Source organism: Poromitra crassiceps (assembly GCF_964638095.1).
Source record: "Poromitra crassiceps genome assembly, chromosome: 16".
Lineage (NCBI taxonomy): Eukaryota > Metazoa > Chordata > Actinopteri > Beryciformes > Melamphaidae > Poromitra > Poromitra crassiceps.
In genome coordinates this window covers 4,429,113-4,451,810 of record NC_139645.1, presented here as the reverse complement: position 1 = coordinate 4,451,810, position 22,698 = coordinate 4,429,113, and the positions used below count along the sequence as shown (strand labels likewise).

The 22,698-nt window shown below is 44.7% G+C and overlaps 1 protein-coding gene across 1 annotated transcript in view; it reads left to right on the top strand.

Moving 5' to 3' along the window:
• glceb (glucuronic acid epimerase b) overlaps window positions 1-22,698 on the top strand; it is a 100,596-nt gene that overhangs the window by 55,871 nt on the left and 22,027 nt on the right. The window contains exons 2-3 of the mRNA XM_083652617.1: window positions 7,315-7,596; window positions 19,884-20,432. Of these exons, the coding sequence (XP_083508743.1) occupies window positions 19,901-20,432 (532 nt within the window). The 5' untranslated portion in view covers window positions 7,315-7,596; window positions 19,884-19,900. The remainder of the gene's footprint in view (window positions 1-7,314; window positions 7,597-19,883; window positions 20,433-22,698) is intronic.

The following is a 22,698-nucleotide window of genomic DNA, read 5'->3' as shown; positions in this document are numbered from 1 at the left end:
CGGATAATGGTGATGATGTCATCAGTGATGATGATGTCATCAGTGATGATGTCATGCGTGCCAAATATTTTGGTGGTTTCATCCTCGTCAGGGCCAAGTCTTCATTAAGACGGTCCTCGTGTTTTTCCTCTGAAACGGATTCTGTTGAGAAAGTTCTGCGTATGTTCTGTCGTTGCCCTGGTGATGGATGGTTCTGTTCCAGTGTTACACAGCTGAACATCTGCCAGAGCTTGAAGATATCGAAAACATTGTTAAACCTGTCAAAACCTGGGCTGTTGAAAGATGTAGTTTATTTCCTCCAATGGGCTTGAGTTGCATGAAGGTCACCTGGTTGCTACGTGACGCACGTGGTGGTCCTGGGCTGAAGTTGCCCTTGCTGATGTTAAAATATATTTATATATATAATAAGAATGTGTAAGGAGTGAATATCATGTATGAATTTGCTCCACAGGATTATTCAGTCGGCCTTGTCTCCGCTTCTTTTTCCATGTCAGCATAATGGTGAATCAGTTGTGTATAACTCCAAGAAATGTGCACAGAAATTGCAGCATATACCAGTGTGTAGATTATGACTTAAATCAGAGGTTTTCAAAGTGTGGGGGGGGGGGGGGGCTCCAAACAGTTTCAGGGGAGGCTCAGTGAAAAAAATATGACATTACGGTAGTTATTTCATTACAGTGGTTATCAAGAGGAGATCACATAGAATAGCCTCCATGTGTTTCCCCCCCCCCCACTTTCCCAGAGTCAGAACCTAATAAATGCTTTTAGTTTAGACAGAGCTTTTTTATGTATTTGGTGTCGTCTGAAGTATGTCAAACAGCAATATCAGGCTATCTAGGCTCAGTTGTTGACTTGAGTGTATATGGGGTGTGTGTGTGTGTGTGTGTGTGTGTGTGTGTGTGTGTGTGTGTGTGTGTGTGTGTGTGTGTGTGTGTGTGTGTGTGTGTGTGTGTGTGTGTGTGTGTGTGTGTGTGTGTGTGTGTGGAGGGGGGGGGGGGTCGCATTTTTCCAATCCTTGTCTGAGTGGAGGCCTGCTGTCTCAGACTTGGAGAGAAACCCATGACTTAAGTGATCAGCTGTTTACACCCGTTTAGATGATCCATTGTGTGTGTAGTCGGTGTACCCCTGACAATTGTATTCCTCAAAAAGTTTTATGAGTCACAGAAACATCTCAACGACTTCCTTAAGTTCCTTCATACGATTGCTGCTGCTTGGTTCAAATGACCTATTAGCAGAAACATTTAGTAGTAGTTTGATCGTGTCTGTCACATGTCTGGCAAGGTGGGTAGTAGTTATCACAAAATAGATGATCAAACACACCAGACTTTTTTATTTTTTTATCAGTTCATGGGGGGGCATGTCAGTAAAGGCAAATAATTAATGAATCACCAATGCTCTGCAGCATATGGAGTTGCATCTTGCCAGATCTTTAATGTTGCATCTATGATTGATTTGAGAGCCATAGTTTTGATATACAGGGACAACTTAACTCATTCACCGCCAATGACGTCTTTGACGTGTTATCAGCAATGGCCTTCCCCGCCAAGGACGTGTTTGACGTGTTTTTGTTTTTATTGGTGCAGCGCCTGCAGCAAACACTTGCCCAGCCTGTCACACAGACACAGGTCCCTGCCTTCAAAGGGTAGCCGACAGCACGCGATCAAACACATACCGCAGCTGTTGTTTTGAAATCTAGCAAGAGGAAAAGCAGAGAACGGGTAACGCTTCCTTGTGCAGACAGGAGAAACGCAATTGAAACGCCCTCGGCACGAGCTGGAGTCGCCTTCCTCTGTGCCAGCCAGGAGAAAACGGGAGAAAGTAATCAAGAGATGTGTTTGATCATCGGAGGAATGAGGAAATGATCGATCAGTTTGCGAGGGCGGTGAGGACGTGTTGAATAGCCGAGGGGAAAACGGGAACGATCAAATAGCAGAGTTGATAGGGAGACGGGTGTACCAGAACAAATCAAAAATAAACACAGGAACAGCTAGGCAGCAGCGGGCAGAAGGCACTCACAGCAGCCCGCTGTCCTTCTCAAGAGCTCTTCAGTTATGAAATCGCTGGGCTGCGTGCCCTCCAGTGTTGCTCCTGGCCAATCCCAGCGCCACAGGGCGTGGTTATTGCTTATCCTATGTTGGGTTAGAAATCTAAAAGGGGGATCGTGTGTGTGTGTGTGTGTGTGTGTGTGTGTGTGTGTGTGTGTGTGTGTGTGTGTGTGTGTGTGTGTGTGTGTGTGTCTGTCTGTCTGTCTGTCTGTCTGTCTGTCTGTCTGTCTGTCTGTCTGTCTGTCTGTCTGTCTGTCTGTCTGTCTGTCTGCACACTCACACCGAGTAAACTGTATTGTTGAATGTAAAAAAAAGCACTTCATGTGTGTATATATATATATATATATATTTTTTTTTGTCATTTGTGTCCTAACGAATAATATTTACATGTCTGATGTCAATACAGTTCAAAATAAAAGAATTGAGAGTGAGTTATGCCTGAGATTGTGCCCTTTTACAAAAATGCTTTTTTCTCTCCCTTTTCTCTTCCCAGACAGGCTTTTTTGATGAACATGGGGTGTATAAAAAGGGTTATAAGTAGAGTACAGAACATGCTAAAAGCTAACTTTCTTTTTGGGGGTGAAAGTAGAGACTTAGATCTTCATTTCGAGGTATTGGACATCACTGTAGTCCTAGTACAGAATTTACTGTGGGTCTTGAAAGATGACCAAACATTATGGAAATACTTGGCCTGTGCCAAAAATGCCAGTCAGATATTGGCAGTGAATGAGTTAAGAAGTATTATCCTTATTGGCTTGAAATCAACGTATTAAAAAATGAGCTGGACCACGTGTGATTTGCGAGGCAGTGAAATACTTGTCTTAGACACTCTATAGAGCAGTGCCAAATTTTGTGCAATTCGGCACAGCGCCACCTACTGGCAACACAAAAAGTGGTTTATCTTGAGAACCGTTCATCCGATTGACTTAAAACTTGGGGAGTGTGCTCCTGGGAACTCAAAGTAGTGCGGCGCTGAATTTCTTGCAATTTGACATAGGGCCACCTGCTGGAAACATAAAAAGCAGTTTATCTCGAGAAACATTTGTCCGATTGTGACTTCAAACTTGGGGAGTGCGCTGCTCGGACCCCGATGGAGTACGGTGCCGCATTTCATGCAATTTGGACTTATTTCAGGACTGTCTGTATGTCTGTCCTTCGTGTATCTCGAGAACCGTTTGTCGGATCGACTTCAAACTTGCGCTTAGGGGGACCTGACAGAGTGCAGTGTGTGTGCAGGGGCGAAGCGCCCACGGGGTGGTGCATGGGGGAACGGGCACTGTACTAGTACAGGTCAATGAGGAGAGCGCTCCATCACATGCAATGAAACATTCCAATGTGAGAGCGATAGAGAGCCGCAGTAACGAGTCCGGAAATCATCGATGCTAACAGCCCTGGTTCTTCACAGTTTTCGCCTATGGGAGTTTTGAATGGGTTTTTGGCGCGATGCTTCTAATAAGCTCTCTGGGCAACGCTGGCTTAATCAAACGCGAACCAGTGTTTAGTAATATCATCTTCACACACGAGGACCACTTTTACGAGTTTTGAAGCTTTTACTTGCCGTTAAAAGGACGGCTAGCTAGCAAACGGCTAAATGAGACTACACTTTTGAGTCGATGGGGATAAATACGTCAATAACGTCACCACTTCAAAGGGCGAACACGGAAATTCTCTTTCCCTCACCTGCTTCAGCCCCGTTCAGCCTGGGGTAATCAGTGCACACATCCAACAACAGTCCAGGTTGAGTGCTGACGTAACGTGGAAGCCTATGCGACAGTGTGTAGTTCTGGATTAGCTTAGCTCGAGCATTTTACTTCTAGGGCTCGCATTTACGCATCAAAACTCATGAAAGTGGTCCTCATGTGTGAAGATTATCCGACGGAACTCTGGTTCGCGTTTGATTAAACTTGCGTTGCCCAGAGACCGTATTTGAAGCATCGCGGCAAAAACCCATTCAAAAATCCCATAGACAGAAACAGTGTAGAACCAGGAAGTTCGGGACTTCCGCATTCTGCCTACAAAAATATGTCATCCCTGCGGCTCTCTATTGTCCAACCGGAATATTCACCCAGTCCACACAGCAAATCCAGCCGTGTGACCTGTGACCTGCCCTGCTATTAACACTTTATTGTCCAACAACTTCTCCACCATGTCTACTCTAGGGCTGTGCAATAAAATCGATACGGCAATATATCGCGATATTTCCCCCCCACAATACTGTATCGATATTTCAGAAAAATATCGTGATATATCGCCATATTGATTTTTTGCACAGCCGTGAGTTCAGTGACGCAATAAGAATACTTTTTATTTCAGTGCGTTCAGTAACACACTCCACCCTCGGTAGTTTTGACTCAATTTGTCCACTAAGTTATCAATATAAAGTGATGTACATATTATTACACTACCTGGGTAGTACATAGCGAGTTGTATTCTCAGCTCTATTTTTTTCATTTTCAGTAAATTATGTAGAGTATTGCGATATATCGCAATATGTATTGTATCACAATGTATATCGCGATACAATCGTATCGTGACTAGGGATGTTCACTTTGAAAAATTTCCATAATCGAAAATCGGGAAAATTAACGATCAATTATCGATTAATCGATTATCGATAGCATAATAATAATATATATATATATTTTTTTTTACTCTGGTCTGGTAACGTTGCGCGTTCTCGGCCAGCTATAATGGCGATGCCGCTGTGTAGTAAGAATGTCAGACACTAGCGCTGTGGCCAGGTAAACAAACATGTTACATGTCAGGTTACATGATGTAAGGCAATCGGCGTCTTCCAGCTTAGCTGACAGCACAAGAGTCAAATCAACAGGCCTGAGCCTCACTGAGGTCCGCAGACCGCTGGGTGCGTTTGTTTGTGTCCCCGGCGCATGCCGGTGTGAATTCCCCATGTTTAAAACAGTTTTGTTGGCACAAAGGCCCGTGCCCAGCCAGAAAACTAGAGACTATATGAAGCTCCACCTCACGTTAGTCGGCTGTGCAATGGAGTGGGGCGAGGAGGAACGAATTCCACCCAAACCTAGTCCGCAATTTTTATTTTTTTTAAATAACAATAATCGATCCAAATTCCACATGATCGATTCAATTCCTTAACGATCAATTATCGATTTTCGATAATTGATGAACATCCCTAATCGTGACCCATGTATCGTGATACGTATCGTATCGTGAGGTCCTTGCCAATACCCAGCCCTGGTCTACTCTTAGTTGGCTGGCACACGCCCTTCCTTCTGCACTGTACTCTTTGCACTGTAAAACTGCCGTTGCTGAAGCAAAGACTGGTGGTGGGTGGGTGTTGCCAAACTCTTAAGAATTTCTATAATATCCCAGTTAAGTGCTTTGTCAATAAGCTAATTTCATAAAAAGATCAATAGGCTCTGGTTGACACGATGATGTAGCACCATCTTTAGTTTTAACAGCCTCTTTTGACGCGAGCTGATAGGAAATTTAATTTGCCGAGATTAATTGTGGAGCAAAGTATCCGTGTCACTCTGTGCCCATTTAACTGTGATCGATTGGCTGTACATTAATGACCCTGCTGTTGGAAACGCACTGTAAATTCATCACGCCGGCAAATTTACAAATATGTATTTGTTTCCTCGTCATCATTCAGAGCGCGCTCAATGTCTAATTCAATGGCGTATTGATGTAAGCGAGGATATCATTTACCACCCGGTCACAAAGCGACAATCATTTTTCGTTCAGAAAAGTTGGTGTTGAAAGCTGCTTAACAAGCAGGAGTGATCAATCTTAATTTACTTCCGAGAAACACTTGGCCCCAGTGGTGAAGGCATTTCATTTCGAAAATGGACAACAGCAACCTCACAAAAGACCAAGTATTTGGGGATCAAATCTTCAACCGTTTTTTATGTGACTCGGCCTGCATCAGACTGAAGTGTGCAGGCTTCAGTTAGATAAGTCCAAGGTTAGGTAGAAGACCTAATAGACCCTTCTCACGGGGGCCATTTTGTGTCGAAGAGGCCGGGTAAACACAGGTGCAAGCAAAACACTAATGAGGGTTTCAAATTTCCATGATTGGAATTTGGAAACCCTCATTAGTGTTTTGCTTGCACCTGTGTTTACCCGGCCTTTTTGACACAAAATGGCCCCCGTGAAAAGGGGCTATTGCCGTTATAAGAAAGGCATCCATAGATAATTAACATGCAAAATGCCCTTTTTCTTTTTGGGAGAAATGAAATTCTGTGAACTTTGTTAGAAGGACTTTATGGAGGGACTGAATGAAACGGTTCCCAATTTGTGATAGAACAGATTTCTTACTAACATGCAGAGACCTGGTAATCTGCTTATGGAACAGCCTGTTACCATGCAATGAAATCACAAAGCATGTATGCTTGCCTACTGTACCCTGCATTCCTAGGGGGTTGTGTTGGGATGTACAGTACTCTATATATAAAGAAATATATATATATAATTAGGGATGCACCGATATGAAAATTTTGGCCGATGCCGATAACCGATATTAACATTGCTGTTATGACCGATAACCGATATTTACCGATGTCGATATGATCTGTATAAAACCACATTTTTATGATCATCACATTTTGTACATACTGAAAAACACATGTTAACACTGAATTTGAAAAAGTTATGCATTTCTTTATTTGCAAAGCCTTTGGAAAAGCCCATAAATCATAGATTTACTGCATTATTTCATATCAATGTGAAGAATTTGGCTGATAATGATAACCGATATTTACATTGCAACATCTGACCGATACCGATATGACCGATATGTTGAAAAATGACTAACATCGGCCGATACCGATATGATTGCTGATATATCGTGCATCCCTATATATAATATATATAAATATATAATATAATATATCCAACACTAAGTAGGGCTGTGAATCTTCACTGGCCTCACGATTCGATTCGATTACGATTCAGAGGGCTACGATTCGATTACGATTATCGATGCATCTCGATGCATCTTAAATTGATGCATCACTTTTTTGATTTATTTTTTCTCACTCTCTTTTTTTCTCACTGTGTGGCTACTTTTAAAATAAACAACTGCATGTACTTCCATTATATTTTATTTGATTATTAAAAATATCGATTTTTGACATTTGTGAATCGATGCAGAATCGTGCACGTCCGCATCGCGATGCATCTTATAATCGATTATTTTTGACACCCCTAACACTAAGCCAAAGCATATAATGCCTAAGCATGTTTGTTAGTCGCTATAATGAAGTTCCACTTGCTCCTGTCTCCTGTGTAGGTGCTGAAGAACCTGCAGGTGGAGAAGAACCAGCAGCTGTGTAGGTGCTGAAGAACCTGCAGGTGGAGAAGAACCAGCAGCTGTGTAGGTGCTGAAGAACCTGCAGGTGGAGAAGAACCAGCAGCTGTGTAGGTGCTGAAGAACCTGCAGGTGGAGAAGAACCAGCAGCTGTGTAGGTGCTGAAGAACCTGCAGGTGGAGAAGAACCAGCAGCTGGATCACTTGTGGTGGATGTCGGCAGGATGTCCAGCCAGTTGGCTGTTTCTTGGTGAATGGATTAGAGGTCAGTACCAACCTGTCCTTCTACAGTCTTAGACTTTCTCCATGATCTTCTTAACCCATTGATACCTGATGCAGCATTTGTGTGTGTATCCCTTTAAGACGACGCGGTTTCGCGGTCTTAAAGGGATACACACACAAATGAGGGATATACACGCAAATCCTGCATCAGGTATCAATGGGTTAAATCAGCCATGAACAGTAATCCAATCCACACTTGCTTGTTTAAATGAATGAGCATAGCTGTACAAGATACCCGGGACGGCACGGTGGCTCAGTGGTTACCTTCTTGCCTCACAGCAAGAAGGTCCCGCGTTCGAACCCCGATCTATCCCAGGTCCTTTCTGTGTGGAGTTTGTAGTATGTTCTCCCCGTGTTCGTGCGGGTTTCCTCCCACCATCAAAGACATGTATGTTAGGGTTAATACTCCTGTCAGTGCCCCTGACCAAGGCACTGGCAGAAAGAACTGGAGTTGGTCCCCGGGTGCTGCACTGTGGCTGCCCACTGCTCCTACTTCTACAGTAGGAAGGTTCCTAGTAGAGGATGGGTCAAATACAGAGGACGAATTTCCCCATGGGGATAAATAAAGGATAACTTCAACTTACCCTCATGGCCTGTGTTTTTCTCTTGTCATCACTGAATAACCTTGGGTGACATGAAAGAGGGAGGAGCTCTTTGAACTTTATCTGCATTCATTAGTTTGTGTCAGACTTTTAATTGGGCGCCTGCATGGCAAGAAACTGATGCACTTGTGAGAATTCAGACACCGACGCACGACTTCATGTGGACTGTCACAATATTATATACATATAATATTATATATACTGTAAGTCACTCTGTCGGGTTGATCCACTCCACAAAAATGTTGGTCCACAAAAATCGGAAATTCGCATATCTGGTCGCAGCTATTACGAATTCATACATGTTGTTTTTTTGCCCCTTTTTTGCCCCACCATTTCATTCCATGGATGAAATCTTAAGGTGCTCTATGTCACATGGTCATCGTCCCAAGTCGTGTATTAATCCTAACCTTGCAAGGCAGCTGGATTTGAGATTATGAGATCATGAGATCATGAGATCATGAGATCACGCAAACAAATCCATCTTGCCACACTCCAATCTGAGCGTTTCTCAAAGTGTATTTTTATTTTCATGTTTTTGCTGGAATACATGCCTAGCAGCAAATACATGCGTGGTGGTACAGTAGGAAACATATTTTGGTGCTGAGAAAAGGCTGGCTTCCCCATCACCACTCACTCACTCACTCGCATTTTAATGACACGTGTGGGCAAGTCGTGCAACAGATGGAGAAGGGACCGCGCGGGAAGCATCCTACACTCCTCAAACCACTGTCGGATAAAGATGCAAAAAAAAAAAAAAAAATGTTTTTCCCAATGAGTTGTTTCCTTGGCTTCATCCTCCCGCCGACATATTACCATAATCGCATACAAAGCGTGACACAGACACAACACTATAACCCCCCTACACACACACACAGACACACACACAGACACAGACACACAGACACACACACACACACACACACACACACAGACACACACACACACACACACACACACACACACACACACACACAGACACACACACACACACACACACACGCACACACAGACACACGCACACACACACACACACACACACACACAGACACACACACACACACACACACACACACAGATACAGACACACAGACACACACAGACACACACACACGCACACACGCACACACAGCTTCCTCCCTCCTACCTAACATGGCTCTCTCAGCTCCAGCATGAGCTGATAGTGTAGCGGTGCTTCTGAAGGCCCCTCCTGACTTCACCCGTGGAGGAGATGTCAGCAGTTGAGTTAGGCCCTGGAACACCCGCGCCGCCGCATGCTAACGCCCGCTGCTTCGGCTCCACCAGCTCCCCAAGGGGGCAGCTCGCTAGTGCTCAGCCGTTATCGCAATGATGGGCTGGCGTGTGATTTTTACCACCGGAGGAGGACAGCAGGAGAATAAAAAACAAGTCCATTTAGCCGTCACCAGGCACCGTGCTGCAGCCGTGGGCTTGACATGTTGTAAAGGGTTTAATTTGCACTGGGAACCAGGAGCTGAGATTAGCAGCTAGTTTGGCTAGCGGTGCCTTTCAGCAAGGTCACTACACAACAGTAGTTTAATGGCATAGTATATAAGGGCAGGTTTTATCCCCTCATATCTTTAGAGCTGCAACCAGCAGTTGGCCACTGTCGGTCCCAGAAAAAGTAAAAAAAAAAAACACAAACAATAAAAACGTTACTGCACATGTGTCATTGCACGTTGAATGCTGCATCAGTTTTGAGTTTCATTTCGTTTGGTAAAGCAGAGCATTGTCACACTGCACAGTGGTGGGTTCAAGGCCCATGTAGGAAATAAAATAGAACACTTTGATGATATTCAGGGAGTCTAAAGTAAAGGATCTTCATTTGATCATCATCATCATGTCCTGATCACATGAAGAAGTCATGCAGCCGTCATGAGTTCATCTAATGACTTCCACGTGATATCACTAGTTTAGCCTTCAGACTATTGTTCATTGTTAGACAATCCTGTAGGCTGTGAGAATATACTTTATGTTAGTGTCAGGTGTTGATGAGAATGCTGTAACTCTGTTTCTGTTTGTGGACTAAAAAGAAAAACGTCGCCCGACCCTCCACTGGCATGGTCGTCACTAGATAATGACTGAATTTTCATTTTTGGTTGAACGTATCCTTAAAGCTTTTCCCTCCAGACGTTGAACCTATACTCTTGTTTTGACCCACGGGGATGAGACTAATTTCCCACCTACACCCACCAGACACATTTTTAGACGGGCCCATGTCAGACTGACAAACAAACCATGGTATACTATCCAGGGTTATTGTGTCCGCCCGGTGTGCTGCGGGAGCTGTGTGGCATTTTCAACTTCTATTCTATTCTTCTATTCTCGTTAACACTTGTCTCGTTCTTTCCGGAGCTGCTTGCGTCTGAAGCATGGAAATACGCTATTTTGAATATCTATAAAGTGAAGAAAGAGAAAATCTAAATATTTTATATGGTCTCTTTATATTTATTCTCCCAAAAGTTCAGCTTCCCGATTAAAACCAATTAATTATTGATGATACTCACGGCCACTCCCTAGAAACTCACTCTACACATTCATATGCGTACTATAGTACTATAGTACTATAGTACGGGGCGGCTGTAGCTCACGAGGAAGAGCGGGTCGTCTACTAATAGCTTTGGATAAAAGAGGTCGATGGTTCGATTCCCGGCTCCTCCAGTCTGCATGTCGAAGTGTCCTTGGGCAAAATACTGAACCCCAAATTGCTCCCGTTGGTGTGGCAGCACCCTGCATGGTAACCTGCCACCATTGGTGTATGAATGGGTGAATGTACCTACTGACTGTAAAGCGATTTGGATAAAAGCGCTATATAAATGCAGGCCATTTACCATTTACCATTTACCATAGTAATACAATAGGAATATTATAGTGGTTTTTCACTGTATTTGAGTGCAATCTTTAAGCCCAATGTCCACCAGCTGCGGTACTGCTACTGAAACAGGCAACGTATGCAGTAAGTGGCCGTTCACACCATACGCCGAAGCAACGCTCAACCTAAGCTCAACCTACGCTCAACCTACGCTGAACACACAGGTTTCATTTAGGCGTCCTTGTTAACAGGCGAGGCCGTTCACACCACGTGCGCGCGTGTCACTCCGAAGCCACGCTCACGCCTCGCTCAAGCGATCGTTCAGGATTCAGTCCTATTTTCCAAGCGTGCCGCGTGAAGCTTGAAGCTGCCATGCAGGAAGTGAATGGAGGGGGGGAGGGGCCCGGTGGAGCAGCTCTGAGCCCGGGGCTGAGGAGGAAAGGAGAGTGTCTGGTGTGAACGGTTAGGCCTGAGCTCACGTTCAGCGTGAGCCAAGCATCAGTTCTGCCTCTGGTGTGAACGAAGACTAAGGGCAAAAAGACGCACCTGTTCCATTCTCGTCGGATCCCGCGTGCGTCCTACACGATGAACATCGGCGTGGGCCCGTTCAGGCAGCCGCACGGAGCCGTAGCGCAGCCGGTGGACATAGGCCTTTATTCTCTCTCTGTGTTTGATTGCTCCTCTTATTACTTTGTCCCTCGTCCCGATCATTTTACCTTCTGTTCTCATGAAGCCGTGCCGTTTTGCTAATGTGTTTCAAATGAACTCTCCAGCTGCCGTCTCGGAACAGCCCGTCCAGCACCTGAGGTGCAATTGTTGGGATCGCTCGGTGCATTTCATGAAGCCGCTGCATCTCCAGAGATCTTTGATATGTTAACGAGCCATCGTCGCAGTTCAGCTTTACGGGAAGGTACTCTGCGCCATCGGAGTCCGGCCTGTGGTGATCTCCAAAACCACCGTGTGTATGGCCATATGTGCTCTGTGTTTACAGCTCTCCTGGTCCTTGCATCAATGTTCCCCGCTCCTTTCATCATCACCATCTCAAAGCATCGTTTCCAACATACCTCGAATCGAATACACCAATTCCGGCGGTGTCGAGGCGTATTCCGAGCATCGCCGTCGGTGTCGGTCCGCATTTTTCACCATATATAACGATGCCTCGTAGCGGTGCTCTGCGTTTTGATTCGCCTCCTTTTCATCCGCTGATATGATTTTCAAGGCTTGGCAGCGTGCTTTGTGCGTTCTGGGTCTCTGATCTTTTGCTGTGACAAAAATGGCCTGAAGGGGGTTTGGCACATGTGATGTTTACGCTATCCGTATCACGGTGTGTATCACATAACATAGTCGCTCTTACCTGGAGCTCTCTGCTATGGCCCCCAGTGAAAAGGCTTCAGCTCGCATTTGGAGAAGACAAGTCACATTGTGTTACAGTTCATCTCGTTTTGCCACAGCGTCTCCGCGCGGCGCCCAGTGCAATATAAAGATGGAGGAAACATAACCAGCCCGATGCAATATAAAGATGGAGGAAACATAACGAGCGAGTGAATTGCTTCCAACAGCCATAAGGCTAATGGACTGAAAGCATCCAGTCACAAGGACCATAAAACCTGAAAGCAAAGCCTCTCTCGCCCTCTGTGGTCCCCGGCGCTAGAAGCCCCCCTCGTCTCTCCCCCACTATTCCACCCCCTCGCCCATAATGGCTGTTAACGTCTGCTTAGTAGGACAATGTGGCCCCCTGTGCTTCCGATGCCCCTGGTGGCGCCAGGCCCACGGTGCAGTCCAACCACAGCATAGGAAATTCCACCCTTTGGGAGGGTTAAGGAGAGGCCATGTGACGTTTGTTTTCACTTCTCATGGGAAAGATCATCAGTCTTCTTCATGTATTTAATGATCAGATTCAGGTAGCATCTGAACGCACTGCCTCCTAGAGGTGGCGATGTAGAACCGGCATCACATTTCGTAGAACTGTGGGATTGGCCAGTTCCTGTGATTCAGGTGGTGGGGGTGCTTACGTGATAAAGTCCTTTTTTTGTGGGGCCTTTCGTGTCTCATTAAAGAGGCGGATGGCAGTTGGGTAGAAGCTGTCCCTGTGACGGGAGGTTCTGGTACTGCCAGCGACATCAGTCTTCTGCCATTGGGGGATGACCCTGAAGAGTTGATGTGCTGGATGGGCTGGGGTCGGGTCGGCCATCATTTTCTGAGACCGCTTTAGCATCCTGCCAGTGTGTGCTGTAGGTCCTGAATGGATGGCTGGTAGGGGTGTCAAAAATAATCAATTATAAGATGCATCGCGATGCGGACATGCACGATTCTGCATCGATTCACAAAATGTCAAAAATTGATTATTATTATTATTATTATTATTATTATTATTATTATTATTATTATTATTTTTATTTTTTATTTTTTATAATCAAATAAAATATAATGGAAGTACATGCAGTTGTTTATTTTAATTATGGATCATAATACAATGCAATTCCAAATGCACTTTTATTTTAAAAGTAGCCACACAGTGAGCAAAAAGAAAGTGAGAAAAAATAAATCATGTATTGGCGGAAAAAAGTGATGCATCGATTTAAGATGCATCAAGATGCATCGATAGTCGTTATCGAAATCGAATCGTAGCCCTCTGAATCGTAATCGAATCGAATCGTGAGGCCAGTGAAGATTCACAGCCCTAATGGCTGGCTGGCAGGCTGCACCCGGCCACCTTTTCAGCTGATGTGATTCTCTGCATATTGATGCCTGAGAGTGAGAATGTAATTCACATGCTCGTCATGTGGTTGCTCACGGTAATAACATCGCTCCCTTGGATTGTTTCAGCAGCAGTAGCCAGCTGCACACTCACAGGTGCCTTTGCTGAAGAGGATTCCCATTATCATTTTGCTGTATACAACTTATCTCCACACTGCTCTGTTTGCAAAGCGAGATGGAACCATAGCTGATTGAATGGGGGCTCTGAGGTTTGGCTTAGATTTACGAGCATAGGGAAAAAAAGATTGCTAAAATGCAAAAGTAAGAATGTGTTCCTTGGGAAAGGAACAACATGTTAAATAATTTCTCTCAGCATGGTGCAGTAATATAAGAGATTATTGCTACTGTATCCATTCCAGCAAATATCTCCCTAATCCAGCCTCACCACACACATCAATCTGATGCTTTTGCTAATGTTTACATGTAAATTAATGACAATTACAATTAAATATGTTCTATCTATTTTCTTAATTAGCCAGTAGCCACATGGCTCAAACTTCCCACTGACCCCCTTGTCCACATTGGTCACTGATGGAGGTACCGACTCTCTCAGTTGACCGTCTCCACGAGAAGGTCGCCCAATTCCACATTGCCTTCCTCAAGAGAGTAGGGGAAAATCACAGAGCAATGGTGAGCTTCATTTTTAGGTAGTACTGATATCCCAGTTTGTGGATTTTAATACATTGAGGCTTTATTTGAATGCAAAATCATCAGACATCATTATTATTAGTCACTGTAAAAGCTATTTGATTTAATAGAAATGTGAGAAGAAGACCCACTTGTTAAGGATCTAAATTCAATCTACAGTAATAATTATAAAAGTAATAATACATTTGTTCATTTGCTAGAAACGTTTTCTCGTAATAAAAAAAAGTGCATTATAATAATTAGTATTGGCAATCAATAAAGAATCAAATGATAGTGAATTGGATTTGACAAGAATACCAAAAACGCCCCAAAGCCTGCTTCATTCTACAATGTACGAGAAAGCGACCACTGCTCCTGGCCTGCCCCTCGGAGGAAAGGACATGCCTGGATGGGTTAAATGCAGAGGACACTTTTCACCGGCCACCGTCGGCATGAGTGTGTTTTGGCCGCATGCATGTGTTGTGGTGTTCGTGTGACAATAAAAGACGGGCTCGTCCGTTACGAGAGAGTATGCAGACAGTTTCCCTCCCCCTCTGTCCTGGGAATGAATGGTTGTGCATCACAGCATTTTGGATGGAAAGAATTGGCCTAATAACCCAGGTGCGATCACCTTGGCTACCAGCAAACACAATACATACAGAGGGGAGGAGCCATGTTTGATCATTCAGGACATTCACCAAGATTGATGCTTATCATTTAAAAAGCTCAGGTCTCAACAAGCCGCCACCTGCTTTTTCAAACGCCTTCCAATCTCCTCAAACGGGACATTTGGGAGTGTGTACGCCCGAAAAGATTCTTTTCCACTGTCTTTTTGCCTCAATCTGTCAAGCATGGCAGGTTTTTACGGCGTGGCCACTAGGGGCCAAGTCGTTTATAATAGGTTATGTATGTCATTGTCTGTCTGTCTGTATGTCCCCAAGAAAGAAAGAAAGGCTAAACAAGGGCGTTCACACCAAACGCCGAAGCTACGCTGAAGCCACAAGTTTTTTTTTCCTGCGTCCTTGTGAACAGGCGAGGCCGTTCACACCAGCCGCGCGCGTGCCACGCTCAAGCCAGGCTGAAGCGATCGTTCAGGATTCAGTTCTATTTTCCAAGCGTGAAGCTGCCAGGCATGAAGTCAATACTAGTTGTGGGCGGGGCCAAGGCAGCGCCGAGGAAAAGAGAGTGCTTCTTGTGTGACCGGTTTAGCGTGAGTGAGCTCAGTCAGCTTCAGCTCTGCTTCTGTTAAGCGCCTGGTGTGAACAAACGCTAAAGTCGCCCGAAAGGAAAGTGGCCAGGTCGGTCGAATCGATGTCATACACTTCTTTGTCCCCATGAAAGAAAGTGGCCAGGTCACCGACGATGTCACACCGATGACACTGAGCAAGTGTGATGTCATCGGTGACGATGTCATGAGTGACTATGTATATCTCTCCGCAAAGCTATCATTAAGAAGAAAAAAACAAGTATGAATTGATGTAATAGTATAGTAGTATTTTCAGTATTCCAGTACTTTTTTTTTTTTTTGCCTGGTCAATTTTAGGCTGTAACTCAGCGACTTAGGACAGCTCCCCACGCTGCAAAGCCCGAGAGCCCATGACCGTCCACCTTGAGCCTCGACGTTGGCAGCAAGCTACCATAAAAAGAGCCCAATTATTTATAGTGGCTTCCCTGACAAGGCGGGCGCTACTCATCTTCCAGGGGTGCAGCAGGTGCGCCTTGTATTTTCAGCATTGTCAGAGCTCCCACCAACCAGCCCAGATCATTCATCTCCTCACCACACTGACACTTCTCCAAATATCAATGATACTTTTTTTTTTTTTTTTTATATGTGGCAATAATTTACCCAGCAGAGATATGCCAGCCAAGGCAGATTTTTTTATTTTTTTTTACCTTTTCATAGGAAAACAACAAGTTTGAGAAACTAGAACATTGGAGGCAGGAAGTGTTACTTTTTGGATTTTACACCTTTTGCTGCTGAGCCTTTTTAATTAACAAGGAGGACCTGTACTTCATCATCTTCCAGCAAAGCTCACCTCACACTGCCTCAACGCTGCTCGTTAGAGAAGAGCCCTCTCTGATCCCACTCGCCTTTTTCAGAGAACACATCCACAGAGCAAACTTTGTTACAGAGCGACTCGCAGCACTCGCATTTTGTGACTTTGTGTTGCTGCTGCTGTGTGCAGATTGCCCCCCCATTGTCCAAATAAATGCCCATTCATTGCACTGACCTTCTTAGGAGTGTCTGGTTTAAGCTGAGGCATTGAGATGATCAGAATCAGAATCACTTTTATTGCCACAGTATGCAAGTTACATACGAGGAATTTGTCTTAGTGTCTGTATGCAGTGTTATGGAAAAAATAATATAACCTCGGTGAACGAGCAATAGCCAGATGAAGAAATGTCACAAAGCAGAATGCACCCTTGAAAGCAATGAAGTATTTAATCTGCAGATTTGAGTAATTTCACTGAGAACAAATAACAAGGTTGGTCAGTGATAGAACTGAGGCTCCTCCGCACAGGGTGAGTCTTTTATACAGTCACAGAGAGGGCGACAGAGAAAGGGAAGTCCCCCATGTGTTGCTATGCAGATAACGAATTTCGCCAACTCATTTGGGTGTTTACCTTCAACCGTCCACTGTTCTTGGGGTGTGTTAATATGTGTACGTGCGTTCCTGCACAACAGCTCTAAGGAGATGGAGAAACACGTTTGTTTCATAATATCTGTTTAGGACACGAAACCGAAGAACGGACAGGTACACATCCTTGTTTTTCAACAGGGGTCCCTTGGTCGTTTCATATAGAAGTGAAACTCCTGTCTGGGGCGAAACATCCGTTGTCATAGTGGAAAAACATCTTATACTGTAGGAACACACATAATTACTAACAATTTTGCCATTACAGCAGCGTAGCGGTTACATCAATATACAGAGATAAGAAGTAGGAAGATAACTAACGGCAATCGCAAGGTTGCAAGTGCAATCAAATCGAGTCAATATATACAATATGTACATGAGTGGTGAAGTGTTCTGTGCATGATAAATATGAATTTACGTTGGATTTACATGAGATTTACAGTCAGAGTTAGATAAGAGTTTACATTGTATGTACATGAAATTTACAGGCTAAGTTAAATTTAGTTAAAACCTTTACCCTTTTACCCTTTATTACCTCGGTACTTTTATACCATTATCTTTATTACCTAACTTATTGTCTTGTCTAAACGCACATAGGAGATTGCTTCAATTTCAATGACAAATAAAGCTCATTCATTCATTCAAATAGGCATTAATGTGGAGGGAATTTACATCAATTTACCAGTCCCAGTTAGACAGGCATTAAATTAGATACAGTATGAGTTCCAATTTTATGGGGGGGGGTTCAGTTGAGTTTAGGAGGAGGTAGTGAGTTTGTGTGTGTGTGTGGGGGGGGGGGTTGTTGGTGAGGCCCTTGGCGGAAGGGGTTTCCAGGCCTTGTTGGTGAGGCTGATGGCGGTTGGGAAGAATCCAGGTCATGAGAGGGGTCCCGCTCTGTCATCGCTGTATTTTGTAAATTTCTCTGCAGTAAATTTGTAATTAGTGTGTGGAGGAGGCGGCCCCAGTTTACCTATTGATTTTTTTTTTTTTTTTTGCCGGGTCGATGAAAATGCCAGAGAAACATGGCCGACATGAAGCATGGAGCCAGACTGATTGGCTCTGTAACACGCCCGATTGGCTCAATGCGTTATTTCAGGCCTCTCCATCCATCTCGAGACTTTGGTCTCTCCGTTCCCTCTGTTTTACCAGCCTCTCTCTTCAGGTGCTTCTGATTCATCCAAGTTGTTTGAAGGCAGTCTCCTCACCAAGAAACAGACGAATATATCGGCTGTCTGCGATTGGCTGAGTCCATCGGCGGTACCCGGGACTGGTAGAGGTTAAAGTCTCTGCCTGAACTCTTTTTTCCCCTCCAATCCTCGGGCCCGGGCCGTTCTTGTGGTCTTGATTTTTTTTATATTCTTTTTATATATCATTTGGGTGTGATAATCAGAGTGTTATATCTATAATATATGTATCAATCACTCTATTTCACATCTCAGTCTCCTCTGGTGCTGTGCCAAACTGCGCACACGCAGGGATATAGTTTTTTCAATCTGTGTAAAACAGGGTTGCCCAATACGTCGATCGCGATCGACCGGTCGATCGCGAAGGTAGTGTGGTAGATCGCATGGCATTGAGGGGATTTTTTTTTTCTTTTTTTTTTTTTTCTTTTTTTATAATAAAATATAATGGAAGTACATGCAGTTGTTTATTTTAATTATGGATCATAATACAATGCAATTGTATTGTAAAGTGAGAAAAAATAAATCATTTATTGGGGGAAAAAGTGATGCCGCTGCATCGATAATCGTAATCGAATCGAATCGTAGCCCTCTGAATCGTAATCGAATCGAATCATGTGGCCAGTGAAGATTCACAGCCCTAATGTCAAGTGGTTGTGGGACAACGAGAAAGTGTTGTGAGGTTAGTTACTGCAGGCTGGAAACGATGTGTGTGCGTTTGCGATGTTGAAACTGGACTGGTAGATCTCGGGAGGCTGGCTACTTGAAAAGTAGATCTTGGGTCAAAAAAGTTTGGGCACCCCTGGTGTAAAATAATGCAAAAAAAAATCAAATCTGGTTAAATGTCACGATATGGTATCACGATATGGTATCACGATATGGTAGCACCAGTGTATCGATAATGTGGAAATATCATGATATATCTTACTTACTTCCTTACTTAATTGGCACATTCAGTCCTCAACTCTCCACCGTGATAGTTGATGTGTGGTGAGCGTTTTGGCACAAACTGGCTGCCGTGCATCACCCAGGTGGATGCTGCTACACATCGGTGGTGGATGAGTTGGAGTTCCCTCCCCCTCCCTCCCCTGATATGTGAAGCGCTTTTGAGGGTCTTGAAAGGCGCTATATAAATCCAATCAATTATTATTATTATTATTTATTATCATATCGATATTTTGAAATGTCCCGCTCCTAATATGCAGATGCATCTCTTCAGTCGATCGGATATCCTTCACTCTTTATTAACAGTGATTCGGTCGGGCATGATGGGTCAACGCAAAATCATTTCATCCTGTTCAGCCATCAAAGAAACGAGGCCGTAAAAAGCGAAGCTCTGTAAACAATTGGTGCAGAACGTAGAAACAATCATTTGAGTGTCGGGTTTTATTTCTACACTCACATCATTTTGTAGTGACGCGGGGCTGTTGACATAATGTTCATGATGCTGCTGTCATATTCCACAGCGGGCTGTCAGAGTCTACTACACTGCTGAGAAGTTGTAGGTCATGTCTTTTCATCAGCAGATGCTTGAGGAGGTTTTGAACTCACCTCCTTTGAACTAACCTGCTTCTCATCAAACATACACGCCTTATATGCCACTAACGTATCCTCCTACTGTTGTCTTTCTGTCGTGCCAGGTGAGCTTTGAGTGACCATGCGTTGCCTGGCCGCCCGGGTGAACTACAAGACCCTCATTGTCATCTGCGCCCTCTTCACGCTCATCACCGTGCTGCTGTGGAACCGCTGCTCCAGCGACGCCTCGCTGCGCTTCCTCCCCCGCGCCGCCCTGGTCGCCGCTCCCAGTGCCAAGGAGGTGGTGGTGGGGGGCGACGCCAGCATCAGCAGCCAGCAGCAGCAGCCTCCGCAGCCGCCCGAGCCGCCGCCCGTGGTCGGCGGAGGCGGGATCAAGTACGAGGACATCGACTGCCTGATCAACGACGACGCCACCGTCAAGGGCCGGCGCGAGGGCGGAGACGTCTACCTGCCCTTCAGCTGGATCGAGAGGTACTTCGAGGTGTACGGCAAGGTGGTGCAGTACGACGGCTACGACCGCTTCGAGTTCCAGCACAGCTACTCCAAGGTGTACGCGCAGCGCGAGCCCTACCACCCCGACGGCGTCTTCATGTCGTTTGAGGGCTACAACGTGGAGGTCCGCGACCGAGTCAAGTGCATCAGCGGGGTGGAAGGTAAGCGTTTAGTTTGTTCGGGTCAATTATTCTTAATGTAGATTACATTCATTTACACTACAATATGTTCATCATCATAATCTGGGCAACAGGTTATATAACATTTAGGCAGCTACCATAAAACTCAAGATACCAGCTGTATAATGTAATTGGCTATTATATACGTGGGCATCTAATAGCCAATTGCATAAATGTGTTTGGATAAAAAATTGTTTTGCTATATTGCAATTTTACTGTTGCTCTCCATTAGGGCTGGGAATCTTCACTGGCCTCACGATTCGATTCGATTACGATTCATCTGTCAACGATTCGATTCGATTCGATTAAACGATGCATCACGATGCATCGCGATGCATCTTAACACATTAAGTGCCAGAGACGACCTAACTCGTCTTACATAATCCAGCGCTTAAGTGCCAAGGACGAGCTAACTCGTCTTACATAAACATTTTTTTTTTTTGACGGTGGGACATCAATCAACCCCTTTTACATCTTCGAGATAACTATTTGGAGCAAGAGCATGTGTGTAATCTATTTTACCGACCACTAAGTGGCGACAGAGACCGAGAGAAGCCACAGCCACGGGACCCAAAAGCAGCCGCCTCCCGCGGAAATGGCTTGGCGATTTTACAGTCAGAAGCCCGGACACACACACAGAACGGACAGAGATCTCTTCCCCCCAGAGCCGCGGAGCAACGCGCGAACACACACACACACACACACACACACACACACACACACACACCGCGGGAGCAAGCCATTCAAGGAAATGGCTTGGCGATTTTACAGTAATCCATTTCAGACTCGTCCCCGCACGCAGGCAAGCAGGCAGGCAGGCACGCAGACAGACAGGCAGGCAGCACAACGCGCTTCTGACACGCCCGCTGTTAGGAGGAAGGAGGAGAAGACACACGGAGGGAGGAGTTTGAATGAGAGGGGTGTTTCCTGTTGTTATGGAGGAAATTACTGTTCAAAACTATTGTTTAGAATGTCTGACGGTCTTACTGATGCCAAAAATGAATGGTTAAAGTGACTGTTTCACAAAAAGCCATTTATCTCTGAATAAATTTCCAGACGCTGAAACCATGCTGTACTCAACGGCTAATATCTACATAACTACTAACTCTGCAAACTAACTCTTTTAGACAGAGAAAGCACACATTCTATTAGTTATTTTTAGATGATTGGTGTTCATGAATTCTTAACAGAAAAGAATCCTCGGCTGTTCTAAAATGAGCCAGAATCGTCAAAAACACCCCTGGCACAACTTACCTACAGGAATGAAAACATGGCTGGCATTCAATGTGTTAAATCGATGCATCACTTTTTCCGCAATACATGATTTATTTTTTCTCACTTTTTTCTCACTGTGTGGCTACTTTTAAAATAAAAGTGCATTTGGAATTGCATTGTATTATGATCCATAATTAAAATAAACAACTGCATGTACTTGCATTCTATTTTATTTGATTATAATTTTTTTTTTTTTTTTTTTTAAATAATCGATTTTTGATATTTGTTAATCGATGCAGAATCGTGCACGTCCGCATCGCGATGCATCTTATAATCGATTATTTTTGACACCCCTACTCTCCATGCAGTTTTACACAAAGTGCCGTTGTTACTAAGGAGGAAACTGCCTGTCCAGTTACCTGGAGCCCACTGTGGTAACGAGCCTGTCCAGTTACCTGGAGCCCACTGTGGTAACGAGCCTGTCCATTTACCTGGAGCCCACTGTGGTAACGAGCCTGTCCAGTTACCTGGAGCCCACTGTGGTAACGAGCCTGTCCAGTTACCTGGAGCCCACTGTGCTAACGAGCCTGTCCAGTTACCTGGAGCCCACTGTGCTAACGAGCCTGTCCAGTTACCCTGGAGCCCACTGTGGTAACGAGCCTGTCCAGTTACCTGGAGCCCACTGTGCTAACGAGCCTGTCCAGTTACCTGGAGCCCACTGTGGTAACGAGCCTGTCCAGTTACCTGGTGCCCACTGTGTTAACGAGCCTGTCCAGTTACCTGGAGCCCACTGTGGTAACGAGCCTGTCCAGTTACCTGGAGCCCACTGTGGTAACGAGCTTGAATATTCCGAGCACTGCACTGCTAATTAACACTCGCAGCTTTCCCTCTCACCTCGACGTGTCTGCGTATGACTTGAGGCTAAGTGGATTGTGGATTGAACAGTTGCCTCTGCCTTTTTCCTTATTGTATGAGGGTAATAGGTATTAGCACTTCTTGTGCACTTGAGTTTTTTTTTCTAGTCCAACGAACA